Source organism: Panicum virgatum, chromosome 2N, assembly GCF_016808335.1.
Source record: "Panicum virgatum strain AP13 chromosome 2N, P.virgatum_v5, whole genome shotgun sequence".
Classification (NCBI taxonomy): Eukaryota; Viridiplantae; Streptophyta; class Magnoliopsida; order Poales; family Poaceae; genus Panicum; species Panicum virgatum.
In genome coordinates, this window is record NC_053146.1 from 61513877 (window position 1) to 61530270 (window position 16394).

Here is a 16394-nt window from a genome sequence, read left to right on the forward strand (position 1 = left end):
CGGTTTGACGCCGTCGATGAGCTGTGCCTCCGCTTGTCCATGCTATCGGTAAGTTCACTTTTTTTTTCCTCCTGTGTTCTAAGTGTTGAGTAAATCAGCTAGAGCGTGTTTGTAAAGTTGAATTATAAATTGTGATTCGAATCCTTAGAACTTATTAGCTATATGTATAGTTTTTTAAGAAGAGCTTTGCTATTTATGTCTGTCAATTTATAGCCCTTCAATTTGCTTTGATATTTGTGTGTTATTTTTGGGGTGGACCGGAAGGGTGTTTTCTAGCGGTGTTAACTACTGGGTTTCAATATGTGGCTAGGACCTGTTAGATGTAAACGGACCTAGGATAGAATGGCATACGTGCTTTTTTGTTGATTTGTTTGTACTTGGTTAGCATTGATGCATTGTTGTATGAGCAGTCCATCTCAGTGTCCCCTTCTTAAGATATTGTATGGACATGAATGCACATATGTATGGTATTATTATGTTATAGCAGTTTATATAGTATGTACATACATTTCAAGTACTGGTAAAGTATGTTGTATAATTGTCAAAATTTAATTTGCATTCTTTAAATAAAATTGTTGTTCTTCATAATCATGCAGTAAATTTTTGCATCGATGTATGCAATTTTGTCCATTTAATCAATTTTCGATGCATGAGGTAAATTGCATATTGTAAATTGTAGTTGTGTTGTCTTATTTATAAATTATGAATTTGTTTTCTTGTTACCTTTTTTCGCTTTGTGTCATATATAAAATTGTTTTCTTGTTACCTTTTTTCGCTTTGTGTCATATATAAAATTTATTTGCCTTATTTATATTCTCATAATATGATTTGGAGTTATGCATTTTTATGTTCAACTAGTATTGGTTTTTGTTAGTCTGCAGTTTGTTTGTTTTTTATTTCATCTTTTGCAGTAATGTTTTGGTTCCACCGAGAAGCTAGTGTGCCGCCTGTATGTAATTGTTTTATTGGTGCTTTGGGGTGTTTTTACCTATTCATCACTCAATTTGCTGACCGGTTTTCTGCTGACATATTTGCTTGCAAGTAAAAAAAAAATCTATCAATTATGACATTTCACTTTGATAAATTTTGGTTTTAAAACATGTCAACTTATGACTAGATTAGCCCTATAAAATTTATAATGAAAACTTTGCTTGGCCTTATCTTGAATCTATCAGAGCACAATGGCTTTAATTGTGTAATCACTTTTAACATGTCCCTTGCAGAAGCCACAGGAATACAAGGAGTTTGTCCGAGATACGGACAAGCTTCCCAAAACCAAGGTTTTGGAAGTGAGAGGGTTATCAACAAAACAACATTTCGAACCAATTATATTGCATTTGTTAAGGATGCATAGCAGGCTAACAAAGATTAAGGTCGACCTTTTCCGAGAGAACTTGGTGAGTCCTAATTAATTCTCGCATAGGTGACTATTGCCTCTGATCTCCATATAGTATTGAGAAAGCATATATAGATTAACAACATAAGGTTGATGCTACTAGGTTTATCATGAAAACTATTTGATTACATAAGACTCTGTCTGTTTTTTTTTTGTCGGTATGCATTATTTTCCTGACAGTTTCGTACCTACAATAGTGATTTATATTGCTACTCGAAGTATCAAATTCTGCTTATCGTACCATTGTTTTCCAAAGAATTTGAGTTTGCCTAGGTTGTCATAGCCGAAATTTCCCTCAAATTAGTGCTAAGCAGAAAACAATTTAATTAGCCCCTCATTCTATCTCATCTGCCTAATTATCACATGTCATTTACCGACTTTCAAATAGAAAAAAGGGACGAGGACTACCAATAACTAAAAGCTTCAAATGTGTGAAAATAAAAAAAAAGTTACGTACAAACCAGCACTAGTGCAGAACTGTATACAGAACAGCTCAGGTAACACCCATATTTTTTTCTTGTCAGAAGGAAATAAATCACTGCCTACAACATGGCTGTACCTGTGTTCCACCAGCTGTGAGCTGGACTACCGACGACGTCGTGCTGGATTCTCTAGAAGAGGTGGAGATCAGTAGCTTCACCGGATCCGTGGAGGACGTCGAGCTCCTGAAGCTGCTATTCACGTGCAAGATCAAGATCAGGAGGCTGGCCATTCACACAACGCCCGGCGTTTCCTTGAGCCGGGAGATGCAGAAGCGTATCTGGGGACTGGCGCGCCCGCACTGCATCTTCCTCGAGTTTGAAACGACGCTGTTCAGAAGATAGGCCAAAGGGAGAGCGAAGAAAGGGACGACAATAATGATGCTCGCCGTGTATCCTGTGAATTCGGCGCTTCATGACATTATGCAGGAGTTTAAACTTTGTTTGCCCCAAATGGGGTCTGAACTATTCTGATAGTTTTTTTTTTGTTGTCCATCAGTTCATGTTGCTGTCAAACTATTTCAATTTCAATTGATCAGAGATCCGATCATCAAACATTGCTGTCTTCGACCAAGAAACCGCCACACATACAGCCCATGCCACCCAGCCCAACACTAGCTACCAGGCTTACGAGAGGCCGGCCCAATGACATAAGGCACCAACGAAATCCTCCAACGGCTCGGCACAGGGCTAACGCCAGGTGGCGTCACCGGCCTTCGACGATGGTGACGGTGACGTCGTTGACGGTGCAGGTGGAGGACCACTCGCCGTCGGTGGACGTGGATCCCCGGTCGCTGCAGAACCCCGGGTGCCTCGGCTGCGGGAGCACGGCGCCCGGGTTGCCCAGCGCCAGGAACACCTCCGCCATGTGCGGCCGGTCGTCAGGCCGCTCCTGCACGCACAGCAGCGCCACCTGCACGCACCGCCGCACCTCCGATCCCCTGCACGCTCCGGCGCCGCCTGCAGCCACCGCCTCGTCCAGCAGCGCCACCGCGTTGCCCTCCCTCCACAGCCTCCACGCCTGGCTGAGGAGGCTCGCCTGCTCGCCGCTGCTGTACACGCCCCGGTTCTTCCGGCCGCTGACGATCTCCAGGACCAGCACCCCGAAGCTGAACACGTCGGACTTCACCGAGAAGACGCCGTCCATCGCGTACTCCGGGGACATGTACCCGTACGTCCCGACGACTTTCCTGGTGTGCGAGTCGGTGTCGTCGCCGAAGATCCTGGCCACGCCGAAGTCGGAGATCTTGGGGTTCATGTCCTTGTCCAGCAGGATGTTGCCGGCCTTGAGGTCCCGGTGGATCACCTTGTACCGGGAGTCCTGGTGCAGGTACAGGAGCCCCCGTGCGATGCCCAGGATGATGTCGAACCGCTTCGACCAGTTCAGCTGCGATGACCGACCCTTGTCTGCTCAAGCACACGCATCACGCTTGTTAAAACCAATGCTGAAATGGCATTGTTAAATGTGGAAGATGAGCAGGTTATTCAGTTAATTTTGGTACCAAAGATGAAGTTGTCGAGGCTCTTGTTCTCCATGTACTCGTACACCAGGATCCTCTCCTCTCCATGGATGCAGCAGCCCAGGAGCCGGACGAGGTTCACATGCTGCAGCTTGGCGATGAGCATGACCTCGTTCTTGAACTCGTCCAAGCCCTGCGTCGAGTACTTGGACAGCCGCTTCACCGCCACCATCTTCCCTCCTTCCAGTTCCCCCTGAATTCGTTTTCACATTTTTGAATTCCACTTCAAATCAAACCACTTGTATGTGAAACGTAAAATGCCCTTTGCACGTTTGCCACGATCAATTTATCTTACCTTGTAGACAGTGCCAAAGCCGCCTTCTCCAAGCTTGTTCCATGTCGCAAAATTGTTCGTGGAAAAAGCTATGGTTGCCATGTCAAACAGCGTGACGTTAAGGTCCTTGTTCTGACCGGATTCATCTTCCAGCTTCCTGTCCTGGACCGGAGTAAGTGGGATACTGGAGTCAAACGAGTTGAACCTCTGAGTGTTCTGAAACCTCCCTGGATTGCACAAGGAAAAAATTTCATTCCATACGCCGGGGTTAGCACGTGGATTTGCAGAAACAACTGCCTATATTTCTCCTGTCAGAAATGGGAGACTTGGGGCTCACACCTCTGTTTCTGAAAAACTTGTTCCAGATGAAGAATCCGCCGAACCCGAAGAGGACAAGGACCGATAAGCTTACGAAAACGACGACTACTATGTTCTTCTTCCTGGAACCGTCTCCACTAGAAGCTGTCGCATCATCGTGGAAAAGGTTAGTAAAGGCATATTGAATTGAGTGTGCTGTGTGAACTTTGTGCACCAGCTGCTGCTGCTACTGCTGTTGCTGCCTACTACTACTACTACTACTACTACTACTACTACTACTACTACTACTACTACTACTACTACTATAATGATTGACTGTATGCTGTTGCTTTGAAGAAAGAAACACATAAACTCAATATAGCTCCTTTGGATCATTAATGGTTGTATGTAACATGATATTTTCCTTCTGTTTGTTTTGAATTTGCATGTGATTCAGGAGATCGAACTTGTTCAGTTGGTAAGAACAAGAAAACAACCCTGGTGGTGATCTATGTATTTTTAATTATACCGAAAATGTTTTAAACCTTTGGTATTTTGGAGTAACCAAATGAAGTTTGATTATTGAACATAATGGAAGCTTGGTCCCTTCCTAATTCCTATCTAGGTTGGTCCAGGCTACAGTGCTACAAAATACTACTGAAAGCAACATTTGCCAACAAAAAAGGTCTGGCCAATCTTGATTTTGGTAGGGGAATGGTCAATTCAAGCTTAAAGATGCACTTATCTGAATTTCCATGAACTCATGCCTCATGGTACAAAAGCAATAGAATATATAGCAGACATAAAGCTTATGGCCCATGGCTAATCCAAGAATATATCTAATTCTTTTCTAGAAGAACCCAAACCATCTTGCTCCTAGTTCCTAAGAATTTCTGCTAGACTGAAAAGTCGAAATGGTTCTGTTCTCATGGAGATTTCATATGCTTTACGCTACTTCCATTCTGTCTTGATTACTTGGTTTCTGGAAAGAAATTCCATCTTGATTACCTCAGCCAACACAATTAGCATTTAAAAATAAATTTTTTATCCTTGAAAACTATGATGTCAGAATATGAAATGAGATGTGTAAGGAGATGCATACGCAGATCGGACGCCGCAAGACGGACGTACAGATCCTCGCCACCGTAAGCGAAATGCCTGATGTCTATCAGCAGTGAGCTCCAGATGATGCAGCCGCTGTCGCCACCCTTGATGCTGGAGGCAGAGTAGGCCAGGCAAGAGCAGTTGCCCATGCACCTCTGCCTGCACTGGTCGACGCTGATGGTCGTGTCCTCCGTCGCGTTCGTGGTGTCCGGCAGCTTCACTCCGCGCAGCGGCAGGAACCCGTCGCCGGTGCAGTTGAGCGGCGTCACGCGCCGGCAGCCGGCGGAGCTGTCCCTGAGCGCCCAGTCCCGCGGCGACGCCGGCGTGAACCCGTGCACGCAGCCGCAGGCCGGCGAGCCGCTGTTGGTGTCGCAGACGCCGAAGGCGCCGCACTGCGCGTAGCGGTCGCACTGGTCCCGCGGCAGCGACCAGTAGAGGCTCCACGCCTGGCCGCCCGGCGGCCACACGTAGCGCTGCACGCTGGACTGGTTCAGCACGAACCGCGACACGACGCCGCCGCCGCCGCCGTCCACCAGGAACGTGTAGTACACGTCGGTGGCGTTGGCGACGAACTCGAACCGGAAGTTGCTGTTGTTGGGCTCCATCTCCGGCTCGCCGCTGAACTGCAGCCCGTTCCACGGCCCGTTCCGGTACACCGGCGCCGCGCCGCCGTACCGTATGAAGCCCTCGGGCACGCCGCGGATGTCGATCCCGAACGTGTAGTCGCCCGGCGACGGGTCCCCGGGGCTCCGCCACGTCGTCAGGCGCCGGTCGAGCCGGGTGGTGAGGTCCCACCCGAGCTTCATGCCCGGGAGCAGGGTGTCGGACGGGTGGTCGAAACTCTCCCACAGGACGGCGGCCCCCGCGCCGCCGCCGTCCCGGAGCACGAAGTTGCCGCTGTCCAGCAGCTGGGCCACCGGCGCGCCGGTGGCGCTCGCGTTCGACGGCGCCGACGACCAGAACACACGCCCTGACGGATCAGCGAGCACCAGGCTGCCGGTGGCGCTGACGCCCATGCTCGCTGATGCCGAGGTACCATTGATCGGCGCGTCCCGGTTGGCGACCCAGACGACGGTCTGGGGAGCGATGGCTCTGTACCAGGTGCCCAGGAACCTCGCCGACGAGCTCGCCGGGGTGAAGAAGCCCAGCTCAAATACCCCACCCGCGGAAACAAGCGTCTCGCCGTCGGCGAGAGGGGAGTTGGCGGTGATGGTGTCATCAGCCGCGGAGGCCCGGGAGGAGAAGAGAGTAACGAGCAGGAGGGGAAGAGAAAGCAACAGAGCGAATGGCGGCCGCACGCCCGCAGACATGGCTCTGTTCGGCGCAGGCCGGAACGCGCACTGACGCGCTCACTGCTCAATCCCCGCCGGAACAGCTATGACGGCCGGGATGCAATTTTTACCCGCTTTTGCATGTCGACTTGCGAGCGAGGATTCTGAAGTCAGAAGCCAAGCTTGCCGGCGGCGCCGGTTGGTTTAACAGGGGAGTTCCACTGGTGTGGTGGCTCGGCTCGGTCCAGCCCAGCTTCATCTCGGAGCGGAAAGTGGGTGGTGACGGTGATGTTCCGAGACATTCTTACGCAGGAGTAGAAATGTGTTGCGTTCATTCTTCTCCGTTTCTTCCCCGGCGAAGCAGAGTCTCCTGTCCTCTGTTGACGCAAGGGAGACTTCATCAGAGGAAAAAAAAGATTTTTTTTTTCATTTCCTGGTGCAAGTCATCACGCCATCTCGCCGCAGAAGTTTAGTTTTTCTTTCAGCTAGCGGTAAAACTGAACCGCTACATCAGCATGAGTCTCCGAAGCCACCCGTACTCTGGGCTTCTCCATGAAGTTGGGCCAAGGGCACGTGTTTGGGCCGATAGATGTTCGGGCTGCGGCTCGGCTGTTGCTGGGCCAGGTCGGGTGTGGCTTGGGCTCGATCGGGCCGAGACGGAGCGGAGTTGTTTAGGGATAGGAAAGGTGTAAGGGGAAATAAATAATTTCGACGTCGGCGCGGATAGAAACTCTCCTCCGACTCCCGCAGCCGCAGAGACCACTCGCCCTGAGTATAAAATCAACGCGCAGATCACCTCTTGGCCTATATCACCAAAGGCTCCAAACCAATCTCGCCATCGAGATCAGAGAGCAAGGGCGGCGGCGAAGCGAGGGAGGAGCAACTCGGCGTGGTCGTCGTAGCACCACCGTAGCAACTAGCAAGCAGCAGCGCGATGGCATCGGCGGGTTCCGTCGACGAGACGGCGGCCGCGGCCACAGCCACGGCCACCGGCACGATCTTGCTCATCAGCTCGGACGGCGAGCGCTTCGAGGTGCCGGAGGAGGCGTCGAACCTGTCCGAGACCATCCGCCACATGATCGAGGACGGCTGCACCGAGGGCGGCGTCCCGGTCCCCAACGTCACCGGCAGGATCCTCGCCAAGGTCCTCGAGTACTGCAACAAGCACGCCGCCGACGCCGAGTCGAACAAGGAGGAGCTGGACAAGTTCGACAAGGCGTTCGTCGACGAGGTGAAGGCCGACCAGGCCACGCTGTTCGACCTCATCCTGGCCGCCAACTACCTCAACGTCAAGGGGCTGCTGGACCTCACCTGCCAGACGGTCGCCGACATGATCAAGGGCAAGTCGGTCGAGGAGATCCGGCAGACCTTCAACATCAAGAACGACTTCACGCCGGAGGAGGAGGCGGAGATCCGCAAGGAGAATCAGTGGGCCTTCGATTAGATTTAGAGGCCGCCGCTCCGGCCGCCGTGCGCGCGACCTTTTGCTACTATGCTGCTATGTTCATTCCGTTTATTTAGTCCATCAGATTGCTTCTTTAAAATAGTTATTATAATTGTTTCTTAATTCTTAATGTACTGCAACACCTAATAGCGAATTAAAATATTATTAGTTGTAATTCGGTTACCCTGCTTTGTTCTCCGATCCGATCTGTTGTGTTCTCGTATCTGGTGTGGTTTGCGCTGACGACGACAGGTTGAGCAGAAAATGCGGGCCTTGGCCCATCTTGACTCTTCTCTGTGTTTCGTTGGGCCGGCACTCAAAACGTACAGCCCATGTAGTCTAGCCATGAGTCCGTCTAATTCCTAGGCTCTACCTCCCATGTAGCATGCTGACGGTGAGTTCGCAGGCGGAGTAGGACTCGTCGGCCTTGTCCCGGAACAGCCCGTCCCTGTCCGACGACGAGCACTGCAGCGTGAACGTCGGCGGCTTGGGCATCGGCAGCACGGAGCTGTCGCTCCCCAGCGCCATCACCACGTAGGGGATGTCGGGCCGGTCGCACGCGTGGTCCTGCACGCACAGCAGCGCCATGTGCACGCACCGCAGCGCCGCCGCCGCGCCGCCCGCCGCCAGGACCGACGGGTCGACCAGCTGCTCCCCCCTGCCGGCGTTCCACAGCTGCCACGCGTAGCCGGCGATGTTGAGGGAGCCCTCCATGTGGTGGAAGCTGCTGTTCTTCTGCCCCGACACGATCTCCAGGATGAGGATGCCGAAGCTGTACACGTCGGAGCGCACCGAGAAGAGGCCCTCCATGGCGTACTCGGGCGACATGTACCCCAGAGTGCCCACCACGCGGTTCGTGTTCACCTGGTTCTGGTCGCCGCCGAAGATGCGCGCCATGCCGAAGTCGGAGATCTTGGGGTTCATGTCGCGGTCCAGCAGGATGTTGCTGGCCTTGAGGTCCCGGTGCACCACGCGCAGCCGCGAGTCCCGGTGGAGGTACAGGAGGCCCCGGGCGATGCCCTCGATGATGTGGAACCGCGTCTTCCAGTCCAGCAGACCTCGCCTCGCCGGATCTGCAGGGATCACCATGTCAGTCTCTGCAAATTGTACGTTACTAGAAACTACTGTGAGAAAGGATCGTACCGAAGAGGAAGGCGTCGAGGCTCTTGTTGGGCATGTACTCGTACACCAGGATCTTCTCCTCCCCCTGGATGCAGCACCCCAGCAGCTTGACGAGGTTGCGGTGCTGCAGCTTGGCGATCAGGATCACCTCGTTCTTGAACTCCTCCATGCCCTGCCCTGAGCTCCGGGACAGCCTCTTCACCGCGACCTCTTCGCCGCCGGGGAGCATGCCCTTGTACACATGGCCGAAGCCTCCCTCGCCGAGCTTGTTGGCGTCGCTGAAGTCGTCGGTGGCCGCCGCCACCACCTCCAAGGGGAACAGCGGCAGCTCGCACTTCTTGCCGCCATCTGCCTCCTCTTGATCAGGCTGCTTCGGCCCGGAGAAATCATGCCGTGCTTCCCTCAGAGGAAGCAACGCTGGGAGCCTTGTCTCCTCCCTACTTCCAACAATGCCAAGTTTCTCTGCACAAGATGAACACGCTCGGCATGAACAATGAGCTCGATCGAAGTGAAATTGACTGAAAAATCCATTGTGCAGCTGACTTAAAACTGTCTCAGATATGAAGTATTGCCTCACCTTTGATCCTTCTCCAGCATTTCCACAGCAGGAGGACGCATCCTGCCAATACAACCACAACGACGATAACCACAACGACCACTGTCGTCCATCGCCTCGTCTTGGAGCCCGTATCTGTGCAGACAGAAGCATCAGGAAGTGTTGTCAGCAACGTGCAAGTCTCTTTTACAGTAAGTAGTTTTTCTCCAGTTAAACGAAGCAATTCAGGTCTTCAGGATGCCACAGCACAAGAAAGCAGTTCATGAATCGGTCAAGCTGTCGAAGACCTGTTTTTCTGAACATGCATTCAGACCAGGTGATATAAAAACATCACCGTGATGGTCAGACATGCTGACCAAGAAGGTCAAACACTTTTACACATGTGATGTTTCTAAAGTTTAGATGTTTCACATGTTCCCTGTGTGCTGAACTGCTGATTGGAATATAATATAGGTGAACCTAACTATCGACCTCGGCTTCATCCAAAAGCTCAATAAAACAATGCTAGGTCCTTATCATGGAGCAGCCGGACGGCATTGTCTTTTCCCTAATCTCGAATATTCTAGTTGATGGAAAACTTTTAAGACGCGTCGTTGCCAAAGCAAATCTTTAAGACCAACAACAGATTAACAATATATATTTTTCCGGTTTAGACAAGTCAATATCAGAAACAAATGGTACTAGATTCTTAGTTAAACTAGTTGAGATAAGCCAACATTTACTGATTTAATCAGCCTTCACGCATCGTCGAAAAAGGACAGGTAATAAATCACTAGAATGGTGTGACACCAGCTTCTGAAAAGAACGTGTACCTCAACCAGATGGTTCTGGCCATGCAATTTCTTCAGAAAATAAACAGGATAAGCACTACTGATTTTTCTAAGGGTGAAACGTTCGTCAGGGTTTTCACCTTTCAGAATCGCTGTTCACCAGTCCAAGTTTGCAACCATCTTGCACACGCCTACTTGAGTGAAGGTGAACTTCACCTCGTGGACTAGAGAAGGCGCCAGCCAATGAGACTGAGGTTAATTCCCAGCAACTTCACACATATTTTTTGAAAACTAACTTCACACATATTTATTGTACTGTTCACTGCTACTTTTCCTAGCTATGGCATTATTTCTCTACACGGCTAGGGCTTGTTTAGATGCGAAAAGTTTTGGGTGTAAAGTACTGTAGCAATTTCGTTTGTATTTGGTAATTATTTTCCGGTCATGAGTTAACTAGACTCAAAAGATTCGTCTCGCAAATTATAATCAAATTATGTAATTAGTTATTTTATTTAGGTACATTTAATATTTCATGCATGCGTTTAAAGATTCGATGTGATGGGAATCTTGTAAAGTTTTGGAATTTTGAGTGCATCTAAACAAGACCTAGAATCGCATTCCTGAAGAAGACCTAGCTGCCATTATTATTCTTTCTCAAATCCAGTGGTTTGACATTTAGCTCAGCCAATTTTCCAGTTCTTGCAATAACTAACAAGCAAAGAATAATTCAACAATGTCTTCGCAGCAGATAAAGAAATTCCTTTGCAGGAATTTTGAATCATAACCATGCATGAAGTGAATGGATTAAGCAGAAGGACATGATGATTTTCTTACCTAATATGGATTTAGGGACCTTGACGTGCAGCTCGTAGCCTTCTCCATCTGGGAACTGGTAGATGTCCACCAGGTCCTGGCCCCAAGTCAGGCAGCTGGTGCCAGTGCTGTAGCTGTAGGCGCCGCAGGAGCAGTTGGCCAGGCACGACTGCCTGCACCCTTCGGCGTCGCCCACCGTCGTCTCCCAGGCGGCGAAGTTGGGCAGCTTCATCCCCGGGAGATCGACGAACCCGTCGCCGCCGCTCACGTTCGTCCCGCAGGTCAGCGGGGCGCTCCTCACGCATCCCTGCGTCCAGTTCCCGCTGCCGTACTCCGCCGGATCCCTCGGCTCGAAACCCTTGAGGCAGGTGCAGACGGGCTGGCCGTTGTTGCCGGCGGCGCACGCGGAGTTGGCGCCGCAGGTGTTGTACTGCTGGCACCGCGTGGTCGGCTGCGACCAGACGGTCTCCCACTCGCCGGTGCCGAGGAGCATGAAGCACGTCTCGGTGCCGTCGGGGCTGAGCTTGAACCGGTACTCGGAGCTGTTGTACGAGTTGAAGACGTAGGAGATGACCCCGTCGCTCTGCGCCGCGTCGCCATTGAGCTTGAAGCCGTAGACGTAGAGCGAGCGCCAGGGCACGCCGACGAAGTTGGTGTTGGCCCACTGCCCCGACCGCCAGAAGTAGGTGGCGTTGTCGTCCCTGCCGCCCGGGGACCGGCGCCAGATGTAGACCTGCGCGGAGCCGAGCGGGTCCTGGCCGAGCGTGAAGTCGCCGGTGGCAGGGTCCCCGGGGCTCCGCCACGACGTGAACAGCGTCCGGCTGACGGCCCCGTTGCGGCGGTCGAGGGTGATGCCCATGCCGGGGAGGAACGTGTCCCCCGGGTGGTCGAAGCTCTGCCAGAGCAGCACCGGCTGCCCGCCGCCGCCGGCCGTCAGCTTGAGGTTCCCGTCGTCGGAGATGGCGAGCGTGACGTTCCCCAGCGACGACGACGTGTTGGTGCTCCAGGCGACGCGGTCGCCCTCCAGCACCCGCAGGTCGCCGGACGCCGTGACGGCCGCCGAGTAGGCCGACGCAGCGCTCACGGGCGCGTCGCGGTTGGCCACCCACGGCACGGTCTGCTCCGCGGCCTGCGCGTACATGACGCCCAGGTACCGCCATGACGGGTCGCCCCCCGCCGGCGCGAAGAAGGCCAGCGCGAAGGTGCCGCCGGGCGACACGAGCCGGTCGCCCGCGCCCAGCGACTGGCCCTGCTGCAGCGCCGCCGCCGCGTCGGCACGGCCGCCGCCGTCCTGCGCGGCGGCGTAGAGGAGGAAGAAGAGGAGCGAGGCGAGCAGCGGTGACGTGGCGGTGGTACTGGCGTGGGCCATCGATGGCAGCTCCTCGGTCGTCGATCGGGTTCCGCTTAGCTTCCTTGTTGGGTCGTGCACAGGGGAGGGAGAAGAGAAGCAGGATCAAACTGGCGGGAGAGTCTCGCGGCGGGCGTATATCATGTAGGCGCGCCGGCGCGAGCCGCGTGGACGAGCGAGATGAGGCGCATGGTTTTGAGCGGGCTGATAGATTGGTCGACTGACTAAGCGCAGCGCTTGGTTGGGATTGGCATGGCGCCGGCGCGTCGAGGGGTAAAGTGGTCTGGAAACGAAGGAGCTGCGAAGGCCGGGGTTCCCACCGCAGAAGGTAGAGTACTATGACTGCGCACGTGCCAGAGACAAACCAGCATCCGACGTAGTTAGTACGACCAGTAAACAAGCTGATCGATGATTTGGTAACTGACAGTCTTAGTCCTGTCATCCATCATCCAAAGAGGTAATTCCGTGTTAGTTTGCCTATCCAACGGTCTAGATCAGCTCAGTTGCTGTGGTCAACCTTTTGTGTCGATTTCTGCTTGGCTCGATCTAGGTAACTTCTTCTTTTTTGCGGGTAGATCTAGGTAACTTCCTCTTGCTAAGTCGCTGACCTTTGCCAGCAGCCGCCATCCGTCCGCGCGGCCGGCGCCGGGTTTTGATGCCACGAGGCAGCCACGCACGTCGTTTAACCGTTTTGTCAACGAAGCGCACCAGTTTTGCCCTTGTGACTCAAGAAGAGGCGCCGTTTTATAATAATTTAATTACTGACAAGAAAGAGCCGGCGTGTCTCCCATCTACTTGGATTGGAGTGGCGCCGCCGCCGCTCGCTGCCAATTTGTAGCTAGCTAGCCTGATGACATGTGGGTGATGACGACGGATCGATCACTCTTCGCTGCGTCCGGCTGGTGTCGCTCAGCGAGGCATCGAGCCGTCTCCAGTGCCATGAAATGCAGCCCAAAGTTTTGTGCATCGATCTCGAGCAAAGGTAGAGGTGACAAAGAAACTGCGTCTAGCTCTTTGGTCCAAGAGGATGTTTGCCAAGTCCCACGAGAATTTATCGAAATCTCTGAACTCTCCTCTAGGCCGTGTTTAGATTCAAATTTCTCTCTACAAACTTCACTATTCACCTATCATATCAAATCTTTTGTCTCATGCATGTAGCATTAAATGTAGGTAAATAAAAAAATTAATTGCATAGTTTTGATGTACACGACGAGATGAATCTTTTGAGCCTAATTAGATTACAATAGGACAATAATTATCACAAACAAACAAAAAATGCTATAGTGTACTACAGTGTCCGGTGTAACTATTTTTACCACCATTTTACGAATCTAAACACAACCCTAGAAGCGTTAGATAGATAGATGAGCTGACGGTCGTTTCCTGCGAGTCAAAAGCACACGAGGGCCGGACCCTTGGGAACGACGACCCAGCCATGGCTGCGACAACACAGCACCGGGACTTGGTGTTCCTAGTGAGTTTTTAATTTCCAGGGTGAAGAGAGGCAGATAGCACAGGCGGTCGGGGACCAGTGGAGCTGCCACTTGGGGTTGGGGGCTTGGGGCGGAAGCGTCAAGCGGAGCTGCCTCTTGGGTCTCCTTGGCTCCTTGCTTCCTCGGAGGTGAACGCCTGGACGGAGCGGGGCTGGGAGTGGTTGCGGATCCGAACGCCCGCGGCTTGCGATCGACGAGCGGGCGGCGAGGACAGAAGCTTCTGCCGCGACCCATTTTAGAACGGTGGTGCGATTCGTTTCGTTCGTTCTCCGATCGATCCCTCGTCGAAAAGAAATCCAACGGCTGAGCTGCTGTGCTTGCGATGGTCGGTTCGTTGACGATGACGCGCGAGGCAACTACTGCTCCAGCGACTAGTCTCTTTCCGTACCGGCACGCTGACCTCCGGCGCCGGGGAGCTAGCTGCCATGCCAAGTGGCACCTAGCCTGGAGGTCGCCGATGCCGCGTGAACTAGTCCGACCGGCACATGCTGCTTCGTACTATTGCCGTCTCACTAGGTGACGCGTTGGGACGCGGATCGATCGGGCCCGGTGCGTCTTGCGCTTGGAGATCGATCATCAGTTTTCCACAGGAGACGTTCCATCCGTGTTGCGAGAGTGATAGCCACGGATTGTTGCGTACTTGTGCGCAGCTCAGTTGTTCTGTTCCCACCATTTTTTATTTCCGCTTTGGATTTTTGGCCTTGTTTAAATCTTGTAAACACAAAACGCAAAATTTTTGTAAATCGCTTGCATGGTGTACTAAATGTAGTAAAAAAAATAAATCGCATTACAAAAATAGACTGTAAATCGCGAGACGAATCTAATGAGCATAATTAGGACGCGATTAGACACTAAATTGCTACAGTAATTCTGCAGTAAACATGCTCTAATGGTCCTCTAATTAGGCTCATTAGATTCGTCTCGTAGCTTACAGACGAGATCTGTAATTAATTTTATAATTAGTCTACATTTAATACTTCAAATATTAAAAATTCTCTTAAAAAACGCAAAATGCAAAGTGAACTAAACAAGCCCTTTATATATATAGATTCTCCTCTAGTAAATCAAAATCGTAATGCCTAGCTAGTGAGGACGGATCGGAGGAGAACCAAGGTTTCTTGTGCACAAAGTTCTGCAAACCGAGCGCATCTAGAGAACGAATTCGTACCTGCGACGACGCGACCCTTCAACTGGCGGCCGCTAGATGCTTGACTGGACTCTTGGGTCGCCAATGGCGCGTGACCTGAACGGGCGGTTGCCTCGAGGCATTGCACCAGCATAAAGTAGCTTGCGTTGTGCCGGCCGGCCGGGTACCAAAGCTCGAAAACAAACAAAAGAAAACGTGATGAAAAACAGTTCTGCATTTGACGCGACGAGCTTCATCTTTTGTTTATTCATATTTGGCTAGATACGTCTTTTGTTTATTCATATTTGGCTAGATACGTCTATTATACACGCAATCAGCAACAGGAGAGATAATACGCGTTGTGTAGCTTACGTACGTAGTGCACAATCATTGGGGATCTTCTAACTTCTCGCAAACCGACATTGCCGATACTCGGGGGGGGGGGGGGGGGGATAAGACTGGTGTGTTTAAGGTGATGTTCACGCGTTTCTCGTTTTTAGAATAGAGAGATGCTCGTCGAATTTCTCTCCTAAATAATAAGTTGGGGCCTTTTGTCGGTTCAGCCCGGGCCACAAAATGCTGAGGTTAGTCTGAATCGCTCTTATGATTATTTTGCAGGTGTTTAACAGTCTGAATCGGTTCACTTGCCCTCAATCTAGTATCAGGTTGTGCTAGGGTCAATCTAGATGCTTTAGACCGAGCTACAGCTTCGAAAGCAGAACACTTGCCCGCACATGAGGGTTGACTGGCTACTATTCCAAGACAGCGACTCGTGCTGTTCTCCCCAGAGCAGAGGCGTCTCGGCTTCCTGCGACGCGAGTGGGCCGTCAAGCGGCGACGGTCGCCGAGGAGAAAACCCAACGCCGGGGCGGGCACATGCTCCGGGGTCTGGAACATCCGCCGACCATGATCGATCCTGTTTCCGTTTTTCTGTACGTCGCTTTTACGAGAATCAAGATTTTGAGATAATCCAGCTGTTTGGAGAATCGGTTGTCTGAATAAGTTCGGTGTTTGACAATTCTGATTATTTTGAGTCGATTCTCTGAGTTGAGTGGTAAAATGTCTAAATTGCCCCTAAGGCTGATGATATTGTATTTTTCTGGTGAATGAGGAGAATTCAATAATTCTTATTTTTTAAGTATCTTTACTACATAATTATATTACTATTAGATCAAATAGATTACTATTACAAATATTATAAAAATATACCAGCACACATTTCGTCACAATCTTTCCCAACTTTTCCATCTATAAATACTGGGGCTATTCTTCCAAAATTTTGTTCTAGCAACTAGTACAAGGCCCTGTTTGGATGGAGGGGTAAATGGGGTAAAAAAGGGTAAAAGGAGGTACTTTTTACCTTCAACATCCAAACATGAGG

At 51.4% G+C, this 16394-nt stretch overlaps 3 protein-coding genes across 3 annotated transcripts; 1 reads left to right on the forward strand and 2 right to left on the reverse strand.

The window, feature by feature from the left end:
• Positions 1-2380: 2380 nt before the first annotated feature.
• On the reverse strand, positions 2381-6572 carry LOC120661624 (receptor-like serine/threonine-protein kinase SD1-8). Its single transcript, XM_039940528.1, has 5 exons — positions 5069-6572; positions 4009-4131; positions 3691-3896; positions 3378-3588; positions 2381-3282 (listed from the first exon to the last, which is right to left on the reverse strand). The coding sequence occupies exons 1-5, from the start codon at positions 6378-6380 to the stop codon at positions 2582-2584; spliced, it is 2553 nt and encodes an 850-aa protein (XP_039796462.1). The 5' UTR covers positions 6381-6572; the 3' UTR covers positions 2381-2581.
• Positions 6573-7166: 594 nt separating this feature from the next.
• LOC120661628 (SKP1-like protein 11) lies at positions 7167-7953 on the forward strand. Its single transcript, XM_039940535.1, has one exon. It carries the CDS (start codon positions 7276-7278, stop codon positions 7783-7785), a length of 510 nt encoding a protein of 169 aa, XP_039796469.1. The 5' UTR covers positions 7167-7275; the 3' UTR covers positions 7786-7953.
• On the reverse strand, positions 7915-12632 carry LOC120661622 (G-type lectin S-receptor-like serine/threonine-protein kinase B120). Its single transcript, XM_039940525.1, has 4 exons — positions 11068-12632; positions 9485-9598; positions 8929-9369; positions 7915-8858 (listed from the first exon to the last, which is right to left on the reverse strand). The coding sequence occupies exons 1-4, from the start codon at positions 12413-12415 to the stop codon at positions 8155-8157; spliced, it is 2607 nt and encodes an 868-aa protein (XP_039796459.1). The 5' UTR covers positions 12416-12632; the 3' UTR covers positions 7915-8154.
• Between the last annotated feature and the right edge of the window lie 3762 nt (positions 12633-16394).

Bases quoted from the DNA above. Each gene is read 5' to 3' on its own strand.
- LOC120661622 (XM_039940525.1), bottom strand. From the start codon at position 12,415: ATGGCCCACGCCAGTACCACCGCCACGTCACCGCTGCTCGCCTCGCTC. The intron at 9,370-9,484 runs GTGAGGCAATAC...CATCTTGTGCAG, and splicing joins ATGCTGGAGAAGGATCAAAG to AGAAACTTGGCATTGTTGGA. The intron at 8,859-8,928 runs GTACGATCCTTT...TGATCCCTGCAG, and splicing joins CCTCGACGCCTTCCTCTTCG to ATCCGGCGAGGCGAGGTCTG.
- LOC120661628 (XM_039940535.1), top strand. From the start codon at position 7,276: ATGGCATCGGCGGGTTCCGTCGACGAGACGGCGGCCGCGGCCACAGCC.
- LOC120661624 (XM_039940528.1), bottom strand. From the start codon at position 6,380: ATGTCTGCGGGCGTGCGGCCGCCATTCGCTCTGTTGCTTTCTCTTCCC. The intron at 4,132-5,068 runs GTATGCATCTCC...ATGATGCGACAG, and splicing joins TCTTGCGGCGTCCGATCTGC to CTTCTAGTGGAGACGGTTCC. The intron at 3,897-4,008 runs GTGTGAGCCCCA...TGTGCAATCCAG, and splicing joins CAAGTTTTTCAGAAACAGAG to GGAGGTTTCAGAACACTCAG.